This window comes from Phocoena phocoena, chromosome 11, assembly GCF_963924675.1.
Source record: "Phocoena phocoena chromosome 11, mPhoPho1.1, whole genome shotgun sequence".
Lineage (NCBI taxonomy): Eukaryota > Metazoa > Chordata > Mammalia > Artiodactyla > Phocoenidae > Phocoena > Phocoena phocoena.
Window position 1 is genome coordinate 94,567,462 of NC_089229.1, and position 24,946 is coordinate 94,592,407.

Here is a 24,946-nt window from a genome sequence, read left to right on the forward strand (position 1 = left end):
TCTCTAGGTCATGGAGACACCTGGGCACCCATGGACCAAAACCAATCCGTGGATGCATTTCCTTTAGTTCACATTGAGTTATGGATCCTGTTTTGAAAAAGAAATCAAGGCCAACGTTTGAGTCAGGTTTTTCCCTCAGATCTGGTCTCTACTACAAAGGAGTTCCCCCGGTGTGGGAAAAATGATGGACCTTGTCATTGTTGCTGGTTTGGCATATAGGAAATGTGGTCTCTTATTCATCAGTGCTGCTGCTATTTCTGCTCCTGTTACAGCTGCCTGAGTTTTTCTTCTCCTCATTGCTGAACCTGTACATCACTCTAAACTCATGTGTGGTAGCTCGACAGTGTTCAACTCTGGCTATATATAGAATCACATATAGGAGAGATTTTTAAAATTCTGATGCAGACAAATGAAAAAAATTTTTAAAGTCTCATGTGAAGTCCAGATATCTGTATTTAAAAAAAGGAAAAAAAAAAAACTCTCCAGGAAATTTCAATGTACAGTCAAGGTCGAGAACCACTAGCCTAGAATATTTGACAGTGTTGTAGGTTACTGAAAAGGGCCAAAGGGTATGTCATTTCTATATAAAATTAAATCGTTTCATGCATGCATACAAGCATATGCTTTTTAAAAAATATATATCAGATATTGTTGACCTTAAAAATGTATACACATACATACACACGAATACAAATATAGCGTAGGACACATAATTCTTTTCCTGTCTCCGTATTCCAAAGTAGATATTTATCTGCAAAATAAAATTTTCTCTTCCCTCAGAAGTATTCAGAGAAAACACTTTCTGCCTTCCTCTCTTGCCAGCAAGCACAGGAAGAATTACTTTTCTGATTGGTAAACTTTCAATCATTCACTAAGTTCTTCCTGATTCCAGATGGCAGTATCTTCTCTGAGCATGTTCTTTGTCACAAGTTCGTCTAAGTTGAAAAAGACTCCCTCAACTCAAATGAATGACTTATTACATGCCACCCTACCTCACTCACCCACACGTAACTTCGAAAAGTGAGAGAAGCGGGAATCAAAGGAAAGATATTAAGCCCGAGTTTCTCCAAAGGAAGGGAGCCAACAAAAGGAATAGGTGACACAGTGGAAAGAGCAGTAAAGTCTGGGTTACTTTTGATTGTTTCGAGTCTGACATACCGAAAAGCAGTTGGAAATGAGGACTTGTACTCCAGGAAATAGGCTGGGATTGAGAATTTGATTTGGAATCCATGCACAGAAAAGTGATTGACAAAATTATTATTAATGTTAGGACAGTGATAAAGATTATTTCAAGTACATATTACTCCATTATTTAGAAGTAGTATCTATCAATAATGATAACACCACACTAATGCTTAAACTTGACATTGAAAAAAGTTATACCCGTGAAAGTTGTGTCACCAAATTTGAGACTATCACTATGGACACATAATACCTAAAATACAGCAGCTTAACTAAATATCTGTTACCCTTTCACATCTTTGCTGATGAGCATTTGATGAGTTTAGACTATTTAACTAAACAGATTAATTTTGTTTCCAGATGTGTTTTATTTGGATTACTTAATAACATGCTTTCCAAGGCACTGCTACTTTTAACATTCCATTATGTAATTCATCCACAAGTTGACTTTATATAAACGGTCTTTCTGGCTAAGCGAGCCCTACCTATAGGGATTATGACACTCAATTAAAAGCCATATCTCATCGAATTTATAGATTACTACAGAATGCATACCCTTTGTTACTTGGGAGCAGAGAGAGGAGACAGGGATCATTAATATTAAATTTGTATATTCCAAGGATTTATTATATAACTTATAATAGGTTCTCCACATACTAGTATTTGCTTCAGTTGTACATGGCTAGATCATCAATATTACTTTTCATATGATTAGAAGTCTACTTTTTAGTGAAAGGTAATTGCTCTCATTATGGAATGTTATAGTCCAGTAATAAAATTCAGTGTAGCGTTAACTGATTTGATAATCCAACACGTAATTACTAAGTGTCTGTTATGTTTCAGGCATAGATTGAATGATGGAAATAGCAAGAATAATAAAACATGATTCTTACCCTCAAAATCTAGAAAGCATTATTGTATTATGGCCTAGGCTTTGGATTCAGTTTGTGATGAGTTCAAATCCTCACTCTGAAAATGGTTACGCAAACCATCTGCATGTAACTTCTCAAAGTCAGTTTTTCATATATAAAATGCAGAACAACATATAAAGTGCTATAACAGCCCAGAAAAGAGGGAGTGTCAAAGTGGTGTTAGGAGACAGAGGTTGGTGTTCAAGGCTGACCTTCAAGGTCAGAAGCCTTGTGGGGTTAGTCTTTATACTGAGAGACCCCTACATGTCAAGAAGCCAAGATATGTTCTCTAGCTATTTGATTAATGTAGGTCAAATTACTTGGACTGGGGTCTGGGAGAGATGACTACAGTTTAAATAATTGTATGCAGTGCATTTGGGTGGATCTTGAGGAAATCAACCCTATTGGCTATCAGCTAAGGTCTCCTGTCATTTTTCATACCTGCCATTTCTGAGCTCTGAGTGTTATGAGGGTTTCATGGGTAGCTGGGCTATCTCCTCAGTTATTTACCTTTAAATATTCTAGGCTTCACTTTCTTTTGCTTTGTTCCATCAAATATCACATCTCCATCTACTCTCCATTTTCCAGGAATTCACTGAATTTTTTCATCTGTTAGAACCCATTCACTTTTTAAATTGTTTTGAACTTATACATTTTTATTCCTTTAATATAAATTTAGTGGAGTTTTAGAAGAAATGGGAGATTAAAATCTAGGCTTAATACATTGTATTCAGTGCTAAATTTCTGTGAACCTCATTTAAAAATGAGATTCATTTTCTTTTATGACAGAACCTTGAATTATTTTGGCATAGAGTTATTTCTGTCTCATATAGATTATTTTGCAGTTTGGAAATCCACTGCATAATCTATGCCTCAACTTACTTTGATGTTAATATTATAAAGCATAGATGAGAAGAAATAGCTTTAAGGGTATTTTTAAAGTATTACCTAATTAATTACAGTGCATTTCAAGATGAGGAGTCTATCAATTCTTTCTATTACATTCATATTAAAAACCCTCTTTTTTTCTTGTCCTCCCTTCTAAATTGCTATTCCACTTTGGAGAAAATGCTGGAAGGTCAAAGAGCTTCTGCCAGAGAATATTTCTTAGGTAAAAGAACAAGTGGTTTATAGAGGAAAGTGATGCAACGTCTTCTGTAGTATTACTAAAAGTTAAAATTATTCCACATGGAGGCAGAAAACTAACTGAAGAGCAAGAAAATACTGCATGGATAGTAGTTTTCTTCCATATCATGCACGTGTTCAAAAATCTGTTGCCTTGATCGATAAGGCTGAACACATTGCTCTTATCTTTTATTCACTGGGGAAACCCACCAAACTCTGGAGAGGGGAAGGAAATCATCAATCTCAATTGATCTCACTTACAGGAAGTTTGCAAGAATACGGAACTCCTTCAGCAGACTACTACTTGTGACTTTCCTCTCTTTTTAATATATGCAATGGCTGAAGACATAGTCTATGCTGATATCAAACATTCATCTTCAGAACATTCGTCTTCATGTCAGAGATCTGGTAAGTTGGATTTAGATCTCTTATTAAAATTAAAGTTTTGTTTTTAATCTCCCTTATTTCTGTCCTGTGTCTGTATTTGTCTTACCGGAATTAGGAGACTGGATTCAAAGCAAAAGTTACTGAATGCAAGAATAAGAGTGAATGATTTCAATGACACCGTGTTATAAAGTTAATTGTAACTTTAGTCTTAATATGTAGAACTTTGCTTTTGGTTTTCATAGACCCTCTATTCCTTATATTTCTTGTGGTGAACATTTATTATACTCTCATGGTGACATCAATACACATAACCCCTTTCTCCTCTACAGCTTTACTCATCGCCAATCAAATCTGCCCTTTTAAAATAATATGATCAGCTCATTTACACTGAGAAAAATATCCCTGGCCATTATTCACATTGTTATTTAGCCTTTTGGAATTTGCATATTGGTAGGATAAAAATGTTAAGCTAAACTAAAGAGGCATAAGATGTTGCTATTTCATTTCCTGAAGTTTAGAATTAACGACTACCTGAGTAATAGAATGTGTTTGGAACATGAATAGATAGGCACACAGCTAAAGATAAGATTGTAACCTTAAACACAAACCACCTCAGAAATAATAGATTTTCAAATCCAGTGTATTTATACATGAAGCCTTAGGGAAATGTCCGTGTTGCATTTATATTCTCTTCTCTAGGATAAGAATTTTTATATTGTAAAGTTTATAAAAATGTTTAAATAACTTAAAGTCTCCTCATGGTGCTTTGTCCTTGTGGAGTGGATCTGATGTTTTGCTTTTCTATTATTTCCCAAGAATGTATTTTTTCTTCTATATTTATGCATTTGCAGTTTTCAGGTGGATCTGGTGAGTTGCTTTCTCCAGCTGCAAGAGTCTGTTATTTTCTGTGTTTAAATATTATCTCTCTTAACTTGTGGAATAGAGGCTTTTCTGCTTTATTTTCTCAATAGACTGGGAGCTTTCATTTTATATGAGTTAACGGAACTTCGTTTGAAAAATAACATGGACTAGAACCTTACTCTTATTCCCCCCATTCCCCCCAAATCTCATATAATTGGTCCATTTTTCTAGAGGTTATTTTAACTCAGTTCAAGCAACAAAACCAGTATTTTTGATTCTACATTCCAGGCTTTAATTTCTTCTGTTTGGAAAGAACATTACTCTTTTCCTGGTTTAAAGATTTTGGGACAACATCTTTAATGCTGTCCAGTCCAATATTCTAATCTTAAAAATGAAGAAATATGAATATATAAAAATTAAATTATCTACCTGCAGTCATGCTTATGACCAGAAGTCAAATATCATATTACTCTTTCACTGCATGTCTCTGTTGTGGATAAACGCAACTTCTGTTCTCATGTGTCATATCATTGAAGAGGGAAAGAACTATTTGATACATTGGATTGTAATGTCCTACAGAGTCCTACACAATTATCCCTGGCCTTTCTCTTCTAACTCGGTAAATTTCACTTATTTTGCTCTGGTTGTTGGCTCTCTCTTGCTCTTTAAAATTACCATATTCTTTTCCATTTCAGAGCCTCATATGTGTTGAAACCCTCTCCCTAATCTCTTAATCTTTGTATACCCAGCACCTCACACAGTACTAAGTACATAGCAGGCAATCGATAGATGCTTGGTAGGCGGATGAATAAATGGATGACTAAATAAATGGATTTCATTTATACTAAACACTTTAAATATTGTAGGTTCGTCAGTTCTCCAAGATATAAAACAAAGAGGGCTATCACCATGACACTGAGTGAAATCTCAGTAACAAAGTATGATTTCACCGAGAATATCCCAGACTAAGATTCAGAAATTCATGCCTTTATAACCTTTACTTCAGGGGCCTAAAAGAGTGACCTAGTACCCCTTATATTAGTCCTTTCATGAACTCTGATGCTTTATTCTCCAGCTTTTTAAGTCTGTAACCCAAGTTCTTCACACTAGAAATGTGTGTTGGGATATTATCACATTCTTCTGGTGATGGCCTTGACTGGTATACTTTGCATTGTTTTGCCTAATAAAAGAAAATACATGGATTTCTTTTAGTGCTTTGAGAATTAATAAATTCTCACTAAAGATGTTTTATTTAATAACAATAATAATGTGGACAAAACACTCTATAATAGGATTCCACTAAATAAACACTCAGGTTAATGTCTCGGCACTTGGTTTTGTAATTGGTTATATTTCAACATCAGTTATAGTAGTGCACTCTCAGTATATTGTATGTGTGTGTGTATATATCACATATCTAGTGGAATTGATATACTGTAACTATTTGGGATAAGAGCCTATTGGTTTTAACTATCAACCCAAAGCTAAAAATGCCAGTTTCTTTTTATGATTTATTTATCTTTCAAGTACAAGAGATAGAGTAGATAGTGAACACCGTACTAATTTTGGTACAGTCTCAGCTCTGCTATCAAGTAACTGTGTGACTGTGGACTTGAAATCCCCATTTTTAACATGCGAATGTCGGACAAGATTATCCCTAAAATTACTTTTATTTTAAAATATATGATTTTATGCAATTACAATTACATGTCCCAGGAAATAGGTGTATTGTATAAAGGAGGAGGCATGAAAGAACGGATCAATCCAAATAAGTGAGTGTTGTCAGTAAGCTTATTAGAGACTGGAAAATTTCACAGTCTTATATAAAAACTTAGGGATACAGAGAGTAAATCATAGTTAAGATTAATACTGAGGAATATGTATGGTAAATCAACAAGGAAAAATTTACATCTATTCACAGTTTTCTAGGTCCCCCTTTTCACAAACCAGGGAACCAAATATGCTGTGTGTGTTGTGTGTGTGTGTGTGTGTGTGTGTGTAAAAGGAAGCTGGATCTACATATCTCAAAGGAAAGTAACTCAAGAGCATAACTGACAAAGTTTATTCAGCCCTTCCCTACCTCTTACTACCTAAGGAATTATTTACTGGGCTTATTAGTGAAATCTATCCAATTTTATAGATTCTCACCACCATGGAATTTTCCTGAAAGTTGAATGTGCAATGATTATCATCCTTCTTGTAATAGTAATTGTGCTGAGCATTTTTGGTAAGTAATTATCAATACCATTTATTTAACCCAAAGTATTTTAGCACCACCTATTGTAATTGTGTTTGCTGTTCAAGTGGTTCCTATACATTATAACTTCACAAAAAGCATGAAATTTGATACACAATTAAAATTAGAGATTTTCCATAGAACTTCAGATTGTGATATAATACATATTATGGATTCATTTCATTGATAAAGAGATTAGATTTATATTTTATGACCAAAATCATAAAGTACATTTTATGCACAATGCATTTCCCAATGCAGTTGTTTGTGAGTTATACACCATCTTCTCTGGAGCTGCGGTCAGTGAAAGCAAATTAAATAACGAAGCATACTTCTGTTTAAGCTTATCCATATTAGTTACTCCTGGACATCATCATCAATCTTGTATTCATGGATGGGAAATTTGTCTAAAATCAATCAATTCAATCAAGTATTTTAAAATTATACTCATATACTGTGGATATAACTAAACATAGCCCAATTTCATGTGACAATTATTTAAATATTTTATTGAATAAATGCTTGGAGAAAAACTCCCAGATGATATATATATTCTAAGGAATTCAGATTTCCAGATTAAACCAAACTCTAGAACAGACGAAGGCCGTGTCTGCCTAGGCTGCCCTTGTGAACGATATTAGAAATTATGAATGTCATTAGTGATTCGAGGTCAGTAGGCAGAGTCATAGAATTCAGAACTGAATGGGGCTCTAGAAATCAGCAAGGTCAAGCCTCCAGTTGAGTGAACAATCCAAGGGCCAGAGTGATACGTGGTTTGACTAGTTTAATGTAACTAGTCAATGGCTGAATTGGGGCTTTAACATTGAAGGGAGGAAGCAAAAATGCTTAACATTAAACATCTCTGCTAGGACCTCCCTGGTGGTCCAGTGGTGAAGACTCCACGCTTCCACTGCAGAGGGCATGGGTTCAATCCCTGGTCAGGGAACTAAGATCCCACCATGCCAGGCAGTGGGGCCAAAACAAAAAACAAGAAACCATCTCTGCTATGTTTCCTTTTGTTATAAGATAATAGATTTGTTATCAAAACAGTTTTTTGTTAGTAAAACAGATTTGTTTGTTACTACAATCGATTTTAAAGATTTAATTGCCTAATACGCACTATTGTGACATTATAAATTACCAAAACTAATTTCAGTTCAGGGGCCACCAGAAAGACAGCTGTCTTCTTCATGGTCGAAAAATACTCTGGGCTCACCCTACCCTTCTATGTGTGCGATTTACATGCACAGTCTCAAAAGGAACAGAATCATGAACTGAAGTCAAAACACATAAAACCCTTTCCATGAATCAAGTGATACCTGATACAGTTAATAAGAACTCACAAAATACAAGCTATCCAGATGAGGCTTATATCCAGAGCTGGTTATTTTGTGTTTATTAAAATAAATATGAAAACTCCGAAAAAAAAAAAGTGAGTATCCTTCTGGTCCCAGGTCATATTTTTCCAATTCCCCTAAAGTTAGCATTAATAAGATTAACAAGAATGCTTGCAAAGGAACGTCCAAATCTTGGAAAAAGTAATGTTGTTTTTCCCTCTAAATTTTTAATCATTTAAATTACTATGGAGTTTCCACATTAATGAACTTCAGAGTCTCTAGAACCCAATGAATTTCTGCTTTGTATTTAATACAGAAAATATGTTTCTTCTTTTATTAGTTATCCGGTTCAAATCTGCAAGACATACTAAAGTAAATAATGAATCAAAAGAGAAATACTGTACTGGGCAAAATAAATCTGAAACAAGCACCTCAATAGGTAATGTTATTTTATATTGCCTAATTCCTGAGTAAACACATATGGACAGTAGTGTGGATTTTACTTGGGTATATCTGAATAAAGAGGAGATTCCTCTACCCCTACAGAGGGATGGTTTAGATCATTGTTTTTCAGGGACCTATTATAGTCCTTGACAAAAATATTTAAAGATCCAAGACAAATGAGAAAAATAAGCTTATATGATGAGTTGTAAATGAATTTAGAGGTATTATATTGCAATGATTGCATTTTCTTTTTTTAACTTCTTTTGGGACATGTGCAGGCACAGAATGTAATCAAAATATTTTCATTCTTAAAATTCATGATCATATCAGGTAGCTTTTTGTCAATTTTTAATGTCATTACATGTAAAAAACTGTAAATGGTAACCTTTATCTTGCTTTCTCATCTGAATGTATTTACCTACTTTTTAAAGTCAAGAAGACACTCAGTCATTTGTCCTTTCTGTTTTCTTTTTCTTTCCAGCTGTTTTCTTTATTACTTTTAGTCCATTATTTTAATTCTATATTGAAAAATGATATACCTTTCTTTTTTTGAACATGCATATATAATTCTATTAGAAAGACTCACCAGTCCATGTTATAGGATACATTCAAATTCTAGGAATTCATTAAAACTTTAAAATAGATTTTGATGTTCCCAAGCCCCCTTGACCACATTCTAAAAACTTTAATTTTTTTTAACTAGTGAGACTATGAGGGCAAATTCTGTGGGACATTATCCCCAGAACAAAAGCGTATTACTGTACTCCTATACCCTTGATACAGGTGATAACAGTGGTATTTAATAAAGCCTCTAGCTTTAAATTCTGTCTAACTTGTTTTCTAATCCTCCTATTGTTACAGATAATCCTATCTATAACAGGCCCTAGAATCCTAGTTTCAATCCAGCAGGAAAGGATACCAACTCTAAATTTGTTTCATCTTAATAAAATAATATTTTGTTGATTTGAGTCCTCTCCCTCTTTTTCTTGATGAGTCTGGCTAATGGTTTATCAATTTTGTTTATCTTCTCAAAGAACCAGCTTTTAGTTTTACTGATCTTCACTATTGTTTTCTTTGTTTCTATTTCATTTATTTCTGCTCTGATCTTTATGATTTCTTTCATTCTACTAACTTTGGTTTTGTTTGTTCTTCTTTCTCTAGTTCCTTTAGGTGTAAGGTTAGATTTTTTATTTGAGATTTTTCTTCTTTCTTGAGGTAGGCTTGTATTGACCTATGGTCAACTAATCTATGACAAAGGAGGCAAGGATATACAATGGAGAAAAGACAGTCTCTTCAATAAGAAGTGCTGGGAAAACTGGACAGCTACAGGTAAAAGAATGAAATTAGAACACTCCCTAACCCCATACACAAAAATAAGCTCAAAATGGATTAGAGACATAAATGTAAGACCGGACACTATAAAACTCTTAGAGGAAAACATATGAAGAACACTCTTTGACATAAATCACAGCAAGATCTTTTTTGATCCACCTCCTAGAGTAATGGAAATAAAAACAAAAATAAACAAATGGGATCTAATGAAACTTCAAAGCTTTTGCAAAGCAAACTACAAACAAGATGAAAAGACAACCCTCAGACTGGGAGAAAATATTTGCAAATGAATCAAAGGACAAAGGATCAATCTCCAAAATATATAAACAGCTCATGCCGCTCAATATTAAAAAACAAACAACCCAATCCAAAAATGGGCAGAAGACCTAAATAGACATTTCTCCAAAGAAGACATACAGATGGCCAAGAGGCACACGAAAAGCTGCTCAACATCACCAATTATTAGAGAAATGCAAATCAAAACTACAATGAGATATCATCTCACACCAGTTAGAATGGGCATCATCAGAAAATCTACAAACAACAAATGCCGGAGAGGGTGTGGAGAAAAGGGAACCCTCTTGCACTGTTGGTGGGAATGTAAATTGATACAGCCACTATGAAGAACAGTATGGAGGTTCCTTAAAAAACAAAAAATAGAATTACCATATGACCCAGTAATCCTACTACTGGGCATATACCCAGAGAAAACCATAATTCAAAAAGATACATGCACCCCAATGTTCATTGCAGCACTATTTACAATAGCCAGGTCATGGAAGCAACCTAAATGCCCATCGACAGAGGAATGGATAAAGAAGACATGGTACATGTATATAATGGAATATTACTCAGCCATAAAAAGGAACGAAACTGGGTCATTTGTAGAGACTTGGATGGATCTAGAGACTGTCATACAGAGTGAAGTAAATCAGAAAGAGAAAAACAAATATCGTATATCAATGCACATATGTGGAACCTAGAAAAATGGTACAGATGAACCAGTTTGCAGGGCAGAAATAGACACAGAGATGTAGAGAACAAACGTATGGACATCAAGGGGGGAAAGTGGCCAGGGGGGTGGTGGCGGGATAAACTGGGAGATTGGGATTGACCTATATACACTAATATGTATAAAGTGGTTAACTAATAAGAACCTGCTATATAAAAAAATAAATAAAATAAAATTCAAAAAATAAATAAAATAATAGAATAGACTTAAAATATGTAAAGTAAAACTTAATAGAACTAGTCAGCCATCATTCCTAATTCTTTGTCTACCTTCTCTGCATTTTATTTCTAGGACTTAAATTAGATGTTCGATAGGCCTTTGCTTTCTATCTTCCATTTCACTTAACCTCTCATTTTTGTCTTCATGATCATCAATTTGTGCTGAATTCTTGGCAATGTTTTCAGATATACCTTGTGGTTCACAAGTTCTCTCTGTTCCTGTTTCTAAGTTGTAGGCTCATTCACTGAGTCTAATTTCAATGATTATAGTTTTCAAACCTAAGGACTTAGTTTCAAACCCTCCAGTTAGCTTGTGATAGTCTCCTGTTATCTGATCATTTTGTAATTTATTCTTTTATTTCTTAAAATAATGTAAACATTATTTTTTATGATACATATAATTATTTAAATATCTAAAGTCCTCAGCGACCAAATCTCTTGTTTGTATTTCCTGCTAAAAAAATGTTGGCTTGTTTTTTAAAGTATTTGATTTTTAAAAATTTGACTGATCCTGATACATTTCTCCAAAAAGTGTTGATTTTTCTTGGTATGGTTTGATTCATTTAAATTTCTATTTTGGGGGCAGCAGTTTAAATCTCAAGTCAGTTTTTTTTTTCTTTTCTTTTCTTTTTCTTTTTTTAATTTTTAGCTGTAATGTAGCTTCCACATTCATCAGCCAGGGAGTTAGAAAATTTTTATACACAGCAGTTGATGCACACCTTTTGTTTATTTCTTTTATGGAATTTACTCTTTATTTTCAACATCTGTAGTTGCCCCCAATTCTGTTCTTTGGTTATTCAGACTAGAGAGACTTCAAATTGTCTACCAAAATTTTGCTCATTCTACATGGCACCAACATTGGTCTGTCTTAGGCTAAAAGTTGTAAAAACAGGAAATTTCTAAATTGTCATACTTTATTTCAAGTGTCAGTTACTCTCCAAAATCTGCCTGCTTTTTTTACCCTTCAATGGCTTCAAGTCATTGTGTGTATGTATATGTGTGTTTTTAAAGAATATTTATTTCAGGGGACAAGAAATTATTGGTATGTGTAGGATACCTATGTGTCATCATCTAAATCTACTGGCAAATATTATAAATTAGATCTATTTGTTACCAGCACATTTTTGGATGCCAAGATCCATTTGTACATGGGTAGATCATGAGTTTGGGGGGACAGCTATTACACAATTTTTTCCCAAGAAAAATTCTTCCAGTGCGATATATAATTCTCAAAAGGTCTGGTTCATTGGCAGACCACTAATTAAATTCTCTAATTTCTACTTTTCCTCCAAATTTTTATCTCCCTGAGGTTTGGATGTCCATTGCTTTATCCTAGTGTCTGTGCATTGCCTAGCTGATAGAAAGCATAATATATTTTTAAGAGAATTAAACTAAGTGGAGAAAGAAAAAAGAAACAAGAAAGAGAGAAAGAAACAATATACACATATTGCAATTCTGTTAATCTTTATTTTTTTTCAAAATCCACCTGGAGGAAAGCACTTACTTTTATCAAAGAAAGCTTAGGCCATAATTTAACACATTTTGAGAATCTTTAATTAGTATACACACAGTATTAGGGATACAGTCGAAAGTTCCTTTTAATTACTTATCCTTTTTCCTTCCAGGTTGTTTCAACTCTCCTACTGCTAGGAAATCATGCCCCTCTGAAGACTGGAAGCTACATGGGGGGAAATGCTACTGGGTTGCTAAAAGTGAGAAATCTTGGTATGAAAGTAAAAATGACTGTGTCATGAAAAATTCACATCTCATGGTGATCCAAGACTTCATTGATATGGTGAGATATAAAATTTGGAGATTATAGCATCCTTCACAACTGCAATACCTTCTTTGTGTTACAAATTTGAAAATTTCTGTGAAATAAAATTTTTAAACCTCATTGCTATTAACTACACAATTATTGGTTGAATGAATCATTGAACTATATTATTATCTCAGGCTTATTTTTGGCTAGGTATAAGAGGAATTCATTTGGTATTATATACCTAAGTTCTTCTCTACAAGGGACCCCACTGCTTACCAGATTTCATTTTAAATGTATGACATAAAATATCTATCTCATCTCCCATGTTTAACCCATCGCTCACAAAGGTTGTAATCAGATTGCATGGCAGCTGAAATTAAAGATGATGTTGGGGGAAAGGAAATACAGCATAGTCCTTCTCATTAGGTTTTGCTCTTTGTTGAAGAAAACAAGTATTTTTCTAGCTCTGGCTTAATTTAGATTGAAATTTTGCTACAAGAAGGTTGGACACTAAACCTTCTAAATAAGGCCAGTATTGATTTTATTTTTATAAATTTATTTTTTATTTTCTGGCTGCGTCGGGTCTTGGTTGCTGCGCGTGGGCTTTCTCTAGTTGTGGCGAGCAGGGGCTGCTCTTCCTTGTGACGCACGGGCCTCTCATTGTGGTGGCTTCTCTTGCTGCGGAGCATGGGCTCTAGTCCTTAAAGCCCATTATAGTGATCAATTCTACACGTGAATGCAACAAGGCAAGTACTGATAGAACTGAAAGGGGAAATGGATAAATCCCCAATTATAGTTGGTGATGTCAACACTCTTCTCTGAGTAACTGACAAAACAAGTAGATAATAAATAAATAAATAAATAAATCTGGACAACACTATCAACCAATCACACCTAATGGATTTTACAGAATTCTATCCAACAACAGCAGAATACACATTTTTTTTCCCAAGGAGCGTTCATGAAGACAGATCATATTTTGGGACCTAAAAATTTACAAATACAGATATCACACAGGGTATGTCTCAGACCATAACAAAATTAAAGTGCAAATTAGAAACAGAAAGATGTTTGGAAATATCCCACACATTTGAAAGTTAAACATCATAGTTCTAAATAATGTATGGGTCAAAGAGGAAGCATCAGGGCACATTTTTTTAAAGCATAGTTTGAGTTGAATGAAAATAACAATATAATGTCAAAATTCATGGGTTTCAATTTAAGCAGTTTAGAGGGAAATTTATAGCATCCAATGCTTATATTTGAAAAGAAGATAATGTAGAATCATTACTCTAAGCTTCTACTTCAAAAAAAAAAAACTATGAAAAGAGCAAACTAACCCAAAGAAAGCAAGCGAATGGAAGACTTACACTACTCAATTTCAAGTCTTACTATAAACCTAAATTAATGAATATGGTATAGTATTGGCAAAGAAGAGAGCTATAGATCCACAAAACTGAATAGAGAGGCCAGAAATAGACTCACACAAATATAGTCAACTGATTTCTTTTGACCGTAGTGCAAAGATAATTCAGTGGAGAAACACCATTCTCTCTTTTATATGCCTAATGACTATTTTCCAACAAACAGCTTTGTCATTTAGCATATGAGTTAAGCTGCATGTGACAGAGTTCCAGAATGGCTGTAGCTGACACAAATGGATGTTTGCTTTATTCATTGAATCTAAGACACTTTCAATGATAAGATGTATCATTAGTACCCTTAAAAGAAATAGTGCAATTAAAAAGCAAAAACTAAGCTGCCAATTAAACTACCATAAGCCATTAGATTATTCAATGTTTCCAAAGTCAGAGTGTTAAAATAGGGGAAAGATCTACCTTAGAATATATGTAATAAGTTATGTCACTCACATGGTAGTCTAAACTGCTATGAGATTTCTGCTCCCATCAGTAGGGTGCTGTGTCTACTTGTTTCTGATTGGTTCACCACTAGAACCAATCACAGTTCACAGTCTAGCCATCAGGGGAGAAGAAAATGATGAATAGAAGGATATGAACTTACACTTTAAATGCTGAATTAGAAGTTCAGTATTTTTTGATTCTATCCCATTAGTCAGAAATTAGGTCTGTCACACTTAGCCAAAAGGGAGGCTGGGAAATATCACCTTTATTATGGCTGGCCATATACTTTGGCTCAGGGGTTATGTCACTGTACAAAAAGAGATATTAAAAACCTATGGGGCTTCCCTGGTGGCGCAGTGGTTGAGAGTCCGCCTGCCGATGCAGGGGACACAGATTCGTGCCCCGGTCCGGGAAGATCCCACATGCTGCGGAGCGGCTGGGCCCGTGAGCCATGGCCGCTGAGCCTGCGCGTCCGGAACCTGTGTTCCACAACGGGAGAGGCCACAACCGTGAGAGGCCCGCGTACCGCAAAAAAAAAAAACCTATGAACAGGGCCTTCCCTGGCAGTCCAGTGGTTAAGACTTTGCCTTCCAATGCAGGGGGTGTGGGTTCGATCCCTGGTGGGGAGCTAAGATCCTACATGCCTCCTGGCCAAAAAACCAAAGCACGAAACAGAAGCAATATTGTAACAAATTCAATAAAGACTTTAAAATGGTCCACACCAAAAAAATCTTTAAAAAAACCAAAAACAAACAAAAAAACCTATGAACAGTATGTGTCCCATCAGCTCAGAGATTGCTTTCTTTCTGTAACTTTCCCTGTGTATTCTCTTGCCTCTAGATATTATTTCATACTTGCATTTAGTAGTAATCATTAACATTTATGCAAGGAGCATTTATTATGTGCCAGGAAGTGTTTAATAATATTATTATTTATTAACAAATCAATAATAGCTCTTTGAGATAGTACTATTATAATCTGAATTTTAGTGATTGGAAAAATACAGAAGTAAAAAGATTGAATAACTGTGCAAAGATGTGTAGTAGTAAATAGTAGTGCTAGGACTCAAATCAGGGAGCTGGACTCCACATCTTTTATATCTACTAACATTGTACGTAATTGTTGTTTAGCAGTCATCCCATCGAGTTGCAGTAAAATTTCCCTCCACTGTGATCTATTTGAAAGCATGGAGCATGTCTAAGCTGTTCATTCCCAGCTTCTAGTGCAGTGCCAAGCACATAGAAGGTGCACTTGCGCTATTTTTCTTGCATCTGTCAGAATCACTTCGTTTCATGTAACATTTCCTATTCTCTTTAGAGTTTCCTATGGCGGAACCTACAGGCTTCAGCCTCTTATTGGGTTGGTTTGAGGATCCCTCCTGGAGAGGAATTATGGACCTGGGTGGACAATAGCACTTTTGACCCCCAGCTGTAAGTTTTGTTGCATTTTTTGTGGTTTTAATCCCATATTGTATGTGACAAGACAGAGACGTTTGACATTGTTGGCCCTGAACTGATAGAACAGGTATAAATTCCCTGACTCTTACACTCTGATAAATATTTCTATAAAATGGTTCACACAGAAAGTTGAGAAAGAAAAGAAATCTCCCTCCATCCACTCAGAAGATTTATGTGAGAAACAGGATTTGTCCCACTGCCTGATTTTGTCTTTTTATCTAAAAGGTAAATTAGCAAGTATAAACTCTCTTATGAGTGCACATGTTTAGTTTACGAAACATAACTTCCTGCTTATTTCTTACAGTGATCAATTTTCAAATGATAAAAAAGTCAGAGGTAATATTTTAGCTATCTCTAATGAACTATTAACTTCTCTGGAGAGAGGTTTTGAGAAATAAAGCTAAAAGTGGGAAGAATTGGCTTACCCATCATACCGTTGTGTATTTAAATTGTTTGAATGATTATGTTTTCACCAAAAAATTAAAAAATATTTCCTTTTAAGTCTCTTGACATATGCATATATTCACGGCTGGCGGAAAGGTAACCATTTGCTTTCTTTCTATAGGTTTCCAAAGGAAGACAAAAAGCCACGGACCAGGAGTACGAAATGTGTCCTGGTGTCTTATACTGAGATAGCTGAAGAAAGCTGTGAAAAACATCATCAGTGGATTTGTCAACTGTAATCCACTCGGCAGAAAATTGGTCTCTATTTGTCTGACTGGGAGACACCACATGAAGCTTGAGCTCAGATCATAAGAAAGTTCAGAGGGTTGCATGTGTCCTCGAGGGCTGTGTGTGTGTGTGTCCATTTATGATTCATGTGGGTATAGTAATATTTCTCAGAAGTGTGGAAAGGGCAATAGAGAAAATGTTTTAGAAAATGAGTTATGATGTATAGATTTTTACATGTGAATGATCGATGTAGTTATCCAATCATCCGTCTTATTTTGCCAGTATTTTTGGAACTACAGTCTTTATTTTTTCTGCATCTTCCCTCTATGATATCCTTAGCTAATCACCTACATTCTTATGATTTCAACTACCACATACAATGCAATGCCTATCAATGTTATATCTCTGGTCCAGATCATTCCCTGATCACTAGACCTGTATACCGTCCTGCCTGTTTAACATAGCAAATCTACAATCTCAAAGGTACTCCAAACTCAGCATATAAAAATAATTCATTAAATTTCATCATAAAAGGAACCATCTTCCAGCACTCCATATCTCAATAAAGGACATGCCATACAAGACAATTATGCCATCTATAAACCAGCTGTGGTCTTGTTATAACCCTCTCTTTCACACACAGCTCTAGGCTGCTATCCCCTTTCCATCTCATATCACCAAGTTTTACTTATTTTTTTTATTAAATCTCTCTCAAACTTGTCCTCCTCTCTCCATCACCCCTTTTATGATCTTAATACAAAGGTACTAAAATATTAAATAACTGCAATAACAACATCTTCCTGTTTTACTTTTCTTCCATTTCAATCATTCCCTGCCTTGAATTCTGTGATGTTTTAAAAAATATATACTGACAATGCAATCTTCCCTTTAAAAAATACCTCAATATCTTCCTTATAATAATACCAAATTCCATAACACAGCCTAGTAATCCCTATCAGGTTTATCCTTTCCTTACTTATTCTGTCTCTTCCTACACCAAACACCCAAACTCTCAGGACCACAACTCCATTAAACTAATTTCTGGAACTCATGCTGTATTTCACCACATTGCCTTCACAGAAGTTGTTCTCTAGACCTGAAATTCTCCTTCTTCTCTTCTCCATCAGGTTACCTCCCAAATATTCTCTATATCTCTGCTCAGCTTTTAAGAGCTTTTCCTTGAGCTCCATGACAAGGTCAAATATTCCGACATTATATTCCCCTCCCCAGCACTTACCACATTTTAGGTCTTACCTATACAAGTCTTTTGAGTGAATATTTGATTAATGTCCTCTGCCCTCACTTGACTGTACATCACATAAAGACCCAATATCTGTTTTTATATTTTTAGTGCCTTTTAAATTACCTACTACATAATAACTACTCAAAAAATATTCATTACATTAAGTTTTCTCTAAGAGATCACAGAAGTAAAACGCTGATACGTGGCTAGGGAGATGGGGTGCAAAAGAAAAAGACTCAGCTGATGGAGGTCTAATTGTTAGGTGATTAAAAGTCAACTGAAGGGGGCTTCCCTGGTGGCGCAGTGGTTGAGAGTCCGCCTGCCGATGCAGGGGACACGGGTTCGTGCCCCGGTCCGGGAAGATCCCACATGCCGCGGAGCAGCTGGGCCCGTGAGCCATGGCCGCTGAGCCTGCGTATCCGGAGCCTGTGCTCCGCGGTGGGAGAGGCAGTGAGAGGCCTGCGTACCGCAAAAAAAAAAAAAGTCAACTGAAAACCCAAGTATTTGTCTGCTCTGTGACTGATATAGAAAGAGAATCCTATAAATACTGAAGAAGCTTATAAGAAGGGTTAAGTGCTTCAGAGACAAACATTTTTGTGATGTTTATGCTCACCTCTTTACCTTGATTATATCCTTACAAGTTTTCTTGTGTATTATCTCATAACACAAACCACCTTATATATGCTGAGTTGGACATTGTGTATAAACTGGTAAGCAAAGCATTTACATTGTGGCATGTTGGTACTACATCCCAACAACAAAAAAACATGTTTTATTTTATGGACACAGTAGTGTTCATAAAACAATTATGAAGGTCAACAAAGAACACGTGAAAGATTAACAGAACCCAGTGGCCAAGAAGACTCAAGGCAGAGGTTATAAGACCATTGGTGTGGCACAAGGAAATTGATTTGTCCGTATGTGCTGACCAATGTCAGAGTGGTGTCTGGTGGCAGGGAAGCCCAATGATTGAGTAAAAGGAGCTCTTTGGGAGCAAGACCCAGAGTGAAGTTATGACAAAATGAGAAGAAGGGAGATAGTGAGGGAGAATAGATCACAGCTGAGATAGGAACCAATAAGGACAGAAGGGCCCTATAGAGCACTCAGGAAAAGAGGGGACAGAAAGACCAGAACTAGAGAGTGCTCAGCAGGGGTGGTTAGTGACTTCGAAGTGCTTGCTGAGAGAGTGGACACCAGAGATAGAGAAGGCTAAAGACAGAGTTGTGGAGGCCAAAGAAGTTCCCCGCACAGGTTCCTTACACAACAGCCCAGCTTCCACCATTGCTACAGCAGAGATCTTGCTGCAAGAGCTGCCAGCAGCCACCCTTAAGGTAGAGCTTGTTCTGGTGGCTGCAAGAGGCAGAAGAAACAAGCTCCAGCCAGAAGCAGAACAGGAACTGGAGGACCCAGCCATCCTAGCAGGATTCATATTTCCCAATATCCGTGACTTCAACACATCCTTTTACTCTCGCCCTAGGGCTTTCTTCATGTTGCCTTCCCTGTGGTTTCTCCTATTCAATGTCAACCCAAGCTGTGCTGGGGCCCTGGAACTCCACATATCATGTGAGGAAAAAGGATACAGGAAAGAATGAAAGTAAATTCATCATTTTTTTAGAAAAGAAAGCCAGTCTTGGGTCAAGCTCTCCAAGCTTGGAAACCAAGAGAATCTATCACAAGTGTTCAAGATCACTTATGTTATCATCTTACGTGAGGCTGAGTAGAACTAGTCCTTGGGGAAAACCCTTAAGAGATTAGACTTTTGTATCTCCAACCTTTAGCATACAAGGTCAAATGGTCAATGCCAAAAGGGTGAGATGTGTGTGTGTGTGTATGTGTTGTATTATCATACACAAAGTGATTTTATATACATTATCCTATGTGAAACTCACAATAATTCTGTGTGGTATGGAGTCTAGTTTTTATTTTTGTTTTTCTCAATTAGGAATCAAAGACATAAGAAAATTAAACCACTTGTCCAAACTCCAAGTCAACTTCTCCCTCTGATTACACCTGATATGGGAGAGTGACTGACTAATATTGGTAAAATACTCTCTTTCTGCAAGTATCCTGAACTCTTGTAATAAATCATGGCCATTGAATCTTCTGTGTTTAGATTTCATTCTGGAGCCCTAAACCATACTTACATGGTCTGAAAGCTCCTATCCATACTACCCCTGCCTTGTGCAATCTATCTCCTGAGAAGAATGATATCCTATTATTTTCTAAGAGTTTCTGTCTTGGTTGTCTCTCTGAGTTTACATAATCGATGTAGAAAAGTGGCAAGACAGCAGGACCAATATAGAATCAGTATCTGCTGGGGGCTGAGCCTAGACTTCCCTTACCTAATTGATGTCTTTCACAAATATTAGCAAAAACTGATACAGTAAGGGTAAAGGTGACATATAGAGAAAGAAATGCACGTCATACTCCAAGTGTGATTTTTCCCCCCAAGACTCTTTTGTACTCTGCCCTTGATGGTCTCAACTCTCCCCCCATCTCCAACCATTCAAGTCCTTGCTTTTCTTGTCCCGCTCTCTCAGGTATACACCCTTCTCCTAACACTTTATTCTTCTCATTCATTTTAAGGAGAAATCCACCTCTGTCAAGTCCCTATACTAGTCTGACCCCACAAATCCACCATGTTTTGGAGAGCATCTGGGAACCCGCACTAACATAACCCAATTTCTTACAAGAGCAGTCAATGTTATATATAACAATGCATTTTGGTTAATTCCATTAAGAAGAGTTCTTTGATTGTTCTCATATACTTTATATTTTTTTTGACAAAAACTCCCTTTGACGTCTCAATACTCATTTTTAAGAAAGCAACTGCTGGGACTTCCCTGGTGGCACAGTGGTTAAGAATCCGCCTGCCAATGCAGGACACACGGGTTCGAGCCCTGGTCCAGGAAGATCCCACATGCCATGGAGCAGCTAAGCCCGTGTGCCACAGCTACTGAGACCGCGTGCCACAACTACTGAAGCCCGTGCGCCTAGAGCCCAAGTTCCACAACAAGAGAAGCCACCGCAATGAAAAGCCTGCGCACCGCAACCAAGAGTAGCCCCAGCTTGATGTAACTGGAGAAAGCCCGCGAGCAGCAAAGAAGACCCAATGCAGACAAAAAAAAAAAAAAAAAGAAAGCAACTGCTAAGAGATTTACACCCAAATATAAAAGTAATTATGTTGAATGTAAGTCAACAAATACTACAAGTAAAAAAGATTGTCAGGGTATATTTAAAAACAAGGAAAACAAAAGCTAGTCTCTCAAAAAATGACTAAGACAAACAAAAAAATTTTAAGTATGTGAAAGATTTGAAAAAAAATTAACAAATCTAACAGAAATGACCTATCAAGAGCAGTACATGAAACAACTGCAGTTTTCTTTTCAATTATACAAAGGACGTTTATAAAATGGACTTTCAGCTGGGCTATTAAAGAAAAGAAAAGAGCTCTACAAATTACGAAAGACTGAAATCATAAAATATATATCTTATCAATATCACTAAGCAATATTAAGAAAGGAAAAAATTGGGTTTCCCTGGTGGCACAGTGGTTGAGAGTCCGCCTGAACACGCCCGATGCAGGGGACACGGGTTCGTGCCCCAGTCCGGGAAGATCCCACGTGCCACGGAGCGGCTAGGCCCGTGAGCCATGGCTGTTGAGCCTGCGCATCCAGAGCCTGTGCTCCTCAATGGGAGAGGCCACAACAGTGAGAGGCCCGCGTACCACAAAAAAAAAAAAAAAAAAAAGGAAAAAAATAACAAAAATATAATATGAAAAAATTTACTTGCTTGAAAATAATCTGGATCATATTAAAAGATCACAATAATAATTACAAAATAATTTTAACTGAGTGATAATGTATATCAAAACTTGGAGGTCAAATCTAAAGATGTGCTTATAGGAAAATATATATCTCATATATATATATATGCTTATATATATGCATATATATATAAATATATATGCTTATAGGAAATGCATATGATCCAGCAATCCCACTACTGGGCATATACCCAGAGAAAACCATAATTCAAAAAAATACATGCACCCAAATGTTCATTGCAGCACTATTTACAATAGCCAGGTCATGGAAGCAACCTAAATGTCCATCGACAGACGAATGGATAAAGAAGATGTGGTACATATATACAATGGAATATTAGCCATAAAAAGGAACGAAATTGGGTCAATTGTAGAGATGTGGATGGATCTAGAGACTGTCATACAGAGTGAAGAAAGTCAGAAAGAGAAAAACAAATATCGTATATTAATGCATGTATGTGGAACCTAGAAAAACGGTACAGATGAACCAGTTTGCAGTGCAGAAAGTGAGACACAGAAGTAGAGAACAAACATATGGACACTAAGGGGGGAAAGCAGTGGGGGGTGGGGGTGGGGGTGTGATGAATTGGGCAATTGGGATTGACATGTATACACTGATGTATAAAATGGATAACTAATAAGAACCTGCTGTATAAAAAAATAAATTAAATTAAATTAAAAAAATAAGAAATGCATATTCTGAAAATACTGAATATCAATGATCTGAACATTTGTACAAAAATATAAAAAGCAGCAAATTATATCCAAGATAAAGGAGAAAGAAATTACCAAATTAAGAGCAAAAATAATAAATTGAACATGAAATAGAGATATGAAATACAGTTGCATTTTTTAAAGCCAATTAAATTGTTAAAGCTACTTTTAGATTGATAAAGATAAAAAGATGGAAACACATATAAGCAATCTCAAAAATAAAAAGGGTACATTTCAGCAGATTTTGTCCATGTTAAAAAGATAAAAGGATAATATAAACAATGTTATGACAATAAACTTGAAAATTTAGTTGGAACATTTTCTAGAAAAATAAACACAACTTACAAAACTTCATACAAGAAGAAACTTAAATTTTGTTTTCTTAACTATAATAAAATTGGATCTATAAATTATAACTTTCTACAAAATTCCAGGCCCTGGAAAACAAAAAAAAGTAAAGCAAATCTTCCACAATCTCTTTCAGAGATTATTTGAGAAGCAAAATTCCCAAATTGTTTTATACATCAAAAAAATTGTGACACTCAACCCAAAAGGATATAAATAAAGAAAAGAAATAAAGGTCAACCTCAGTCATAGATAAAAAATCCCAACTAATTTATTAATATATAAAAAGATTACTATAAACAATCAAATTTGATTTATTCAAAGACCCTATGTCACCCTCTAGTGGCAGCCTGAAAGGATACATGGGGTCCCATGGCCGGGACCTCATGATTTATGGGGCCTGATTTCTATGAGGTATGGGTTTTACTTGTTCCCAGTTGGTGGCCCTGTGTAAACAGCAGAAGGGATCCGTGAGCCACTCATTAGACAGGAGACATTCCTCTTGTGGTGAAGAAGGGTCACCAGAATTCTCAATGAAGAGAGTTGAATTAGCCAGGGTACCACCAGAGGAACAAAACTAGTAGGATAGATATAGATGATAGATAGATAGCTATACAGAAACAGAGAAATTTATTGCAAGAAATTTGCTTATGCCCTGTGGGAGCTAAAAATAGACAGATGATAGATGATAGATAATTTAAGATATAGATAGATGATAGATAGATAGATAGATAGATAGATAGATAGATAGATAGATAGATTGCAAAGAATTAGGTTACACAATTATGGTGGCTGGCTAGGCAAATCTAAAATTTATAACCAGACAATTGGAAGGACAGGCTGAAAACTCTCCAGCAGGAGTTGATGCTTCAGTCCACAGAAGGAATTTCTTCTTCCTCAGGAAACTTCAGTTCTGTTTTTAAGGTCTTTCAACTGATTGGATCAGGCTCACCCAGGTTACCTCTGGATAATATTCTTAGCTTAAAGCCTATTTATTATAGATGATAATGAGATATACGGAATACCTTCACAGCAGCACCAGGATTAATGTTTGTTGAATGACGGAGTGCTATACCTTAGCCATAGCCAAGCTGACACATAAAACTTACCATCACATCCCATGCTTTGTCAATTTGGCACCCATATTTAGTCTTCTTAAACCATACTTAATCTCCAAATAAAGACAATAACAAAGTTATGCTTCTGCCTAATATGATACAACTATCTTGCCTACAACTAAAAACATGTTAAGCTTTCCACAGAAGAGGATGCAAAGTCCTTGGGCAATGTTCAGTCTTCTCCTTGGCAATCATGGAATTTAAATACTGAGATTAAAGTTAACTACTATAAATACGTCTTATTTAACATATGATATGAAGATAAGGGAGGAACACAACAAATATTATGTGTAAATATACATATACATACATTCACATATTCATAGCAAAATAATGCAGAAATACTTATAACAATTACAGTCTTCGTTTTGCAGCTGGTCACATGATCATAGTTGGTATTTACAACTACCTTCTTCCACTATGCATTCCATATTCCCTTGGCCCTCAGCAAGCACCCCAGCTGGTTGTAATTCTTCGCCTGGTAGAGTGATTGAAACATTCATTCCACAAATTCTGCTTGAATTGAGCTGTTGTAATTTTCCTTGAGTTTAATCACAGGATATGGTAGTACTAAGAGATGTCCTAAGGAATTTCCTGTATCCCAGACATACTTTTCCTTTCCTCTAATGTGTTGTAGCAGTCCAATTTTTCCTTAGAATCCGAATCAATTAACCCAGTCAGTATGGTAACTCCCTTTTTCACCCATTGATTCTGAGGCATGAGAAACCCAAACTGCTTGGGTGGCAGTATTCACTTCCAGTTTAATGGAATCACTGCTGTGGTCCTGATGGAAACATCCCTCCTTTTGGAACTAAGACCTATAGACAAGTAAAGCATACTGAGGTCACAGGGATAGGAAGCAAAAGTTTTCCAGTGAATCGATAGAGGTAATAGTGTGGTGC

At 35.9% G+C, this 24,946-nt stretch overlaps 1 protein-coding gene across 1 annotated transcript; it reads left to right on the forward strand.

Annotated features, from left to right (window-relative positions):
- Positions 1-3,489: 3,489 nt before the first annotated feature.
- LOC136131578 (killer cell lectin-like receptor subfamily F member 1) lies at positions 3,490-16,809 on the forward strand. Its single transcript, XM_065888384.1, has 6 exons — positions 3,490-3,626; positions 6,607-6,693; positions 8,380-8,478; positions 12,671-12,840; positions 15,987-16,099; positions 16,692-16,809. The coding sequence occupies exons 1-6, from the start codon at positions 3,554-3,556 to the stop codon at positions 16,807-16,809; spliced, it is 660 nt and encodes a 219-aa protein (XP_065744456.1). The 5' UTR covers positions 3,490-3,553.
- Positions 16,810-24,946: the final 8,137 nt, after the last annotated feature.

What these genes read in the sequence shown, in the direction of transcription:
- LOC136131578 (XM_065888384.1), top strand. Translation starts at nt 3,554, where the DNA reads ATGGCTGAAGACATAGTCTATGCTGATATCAAACATTCATCTTCAGAA. An exon ending in GTCTTCATGTCAGAGATCTG is followed by an intron (nt 3,627 to 6,606) that starts GTAAGTTGGATT and finishes CCAATTTTATAG; the next exon opens with ATTCTCACCACCATGGAATT. An exon ending in AGCACTTTTGACCCCCAGCT is followed by an intron (nt 16,100 to 16,691) that starts GTAAGTTTTGTT and finishes TTCTTTCTATAG; the next exon opens with GTTTCCAAAGGAAGACAAAA.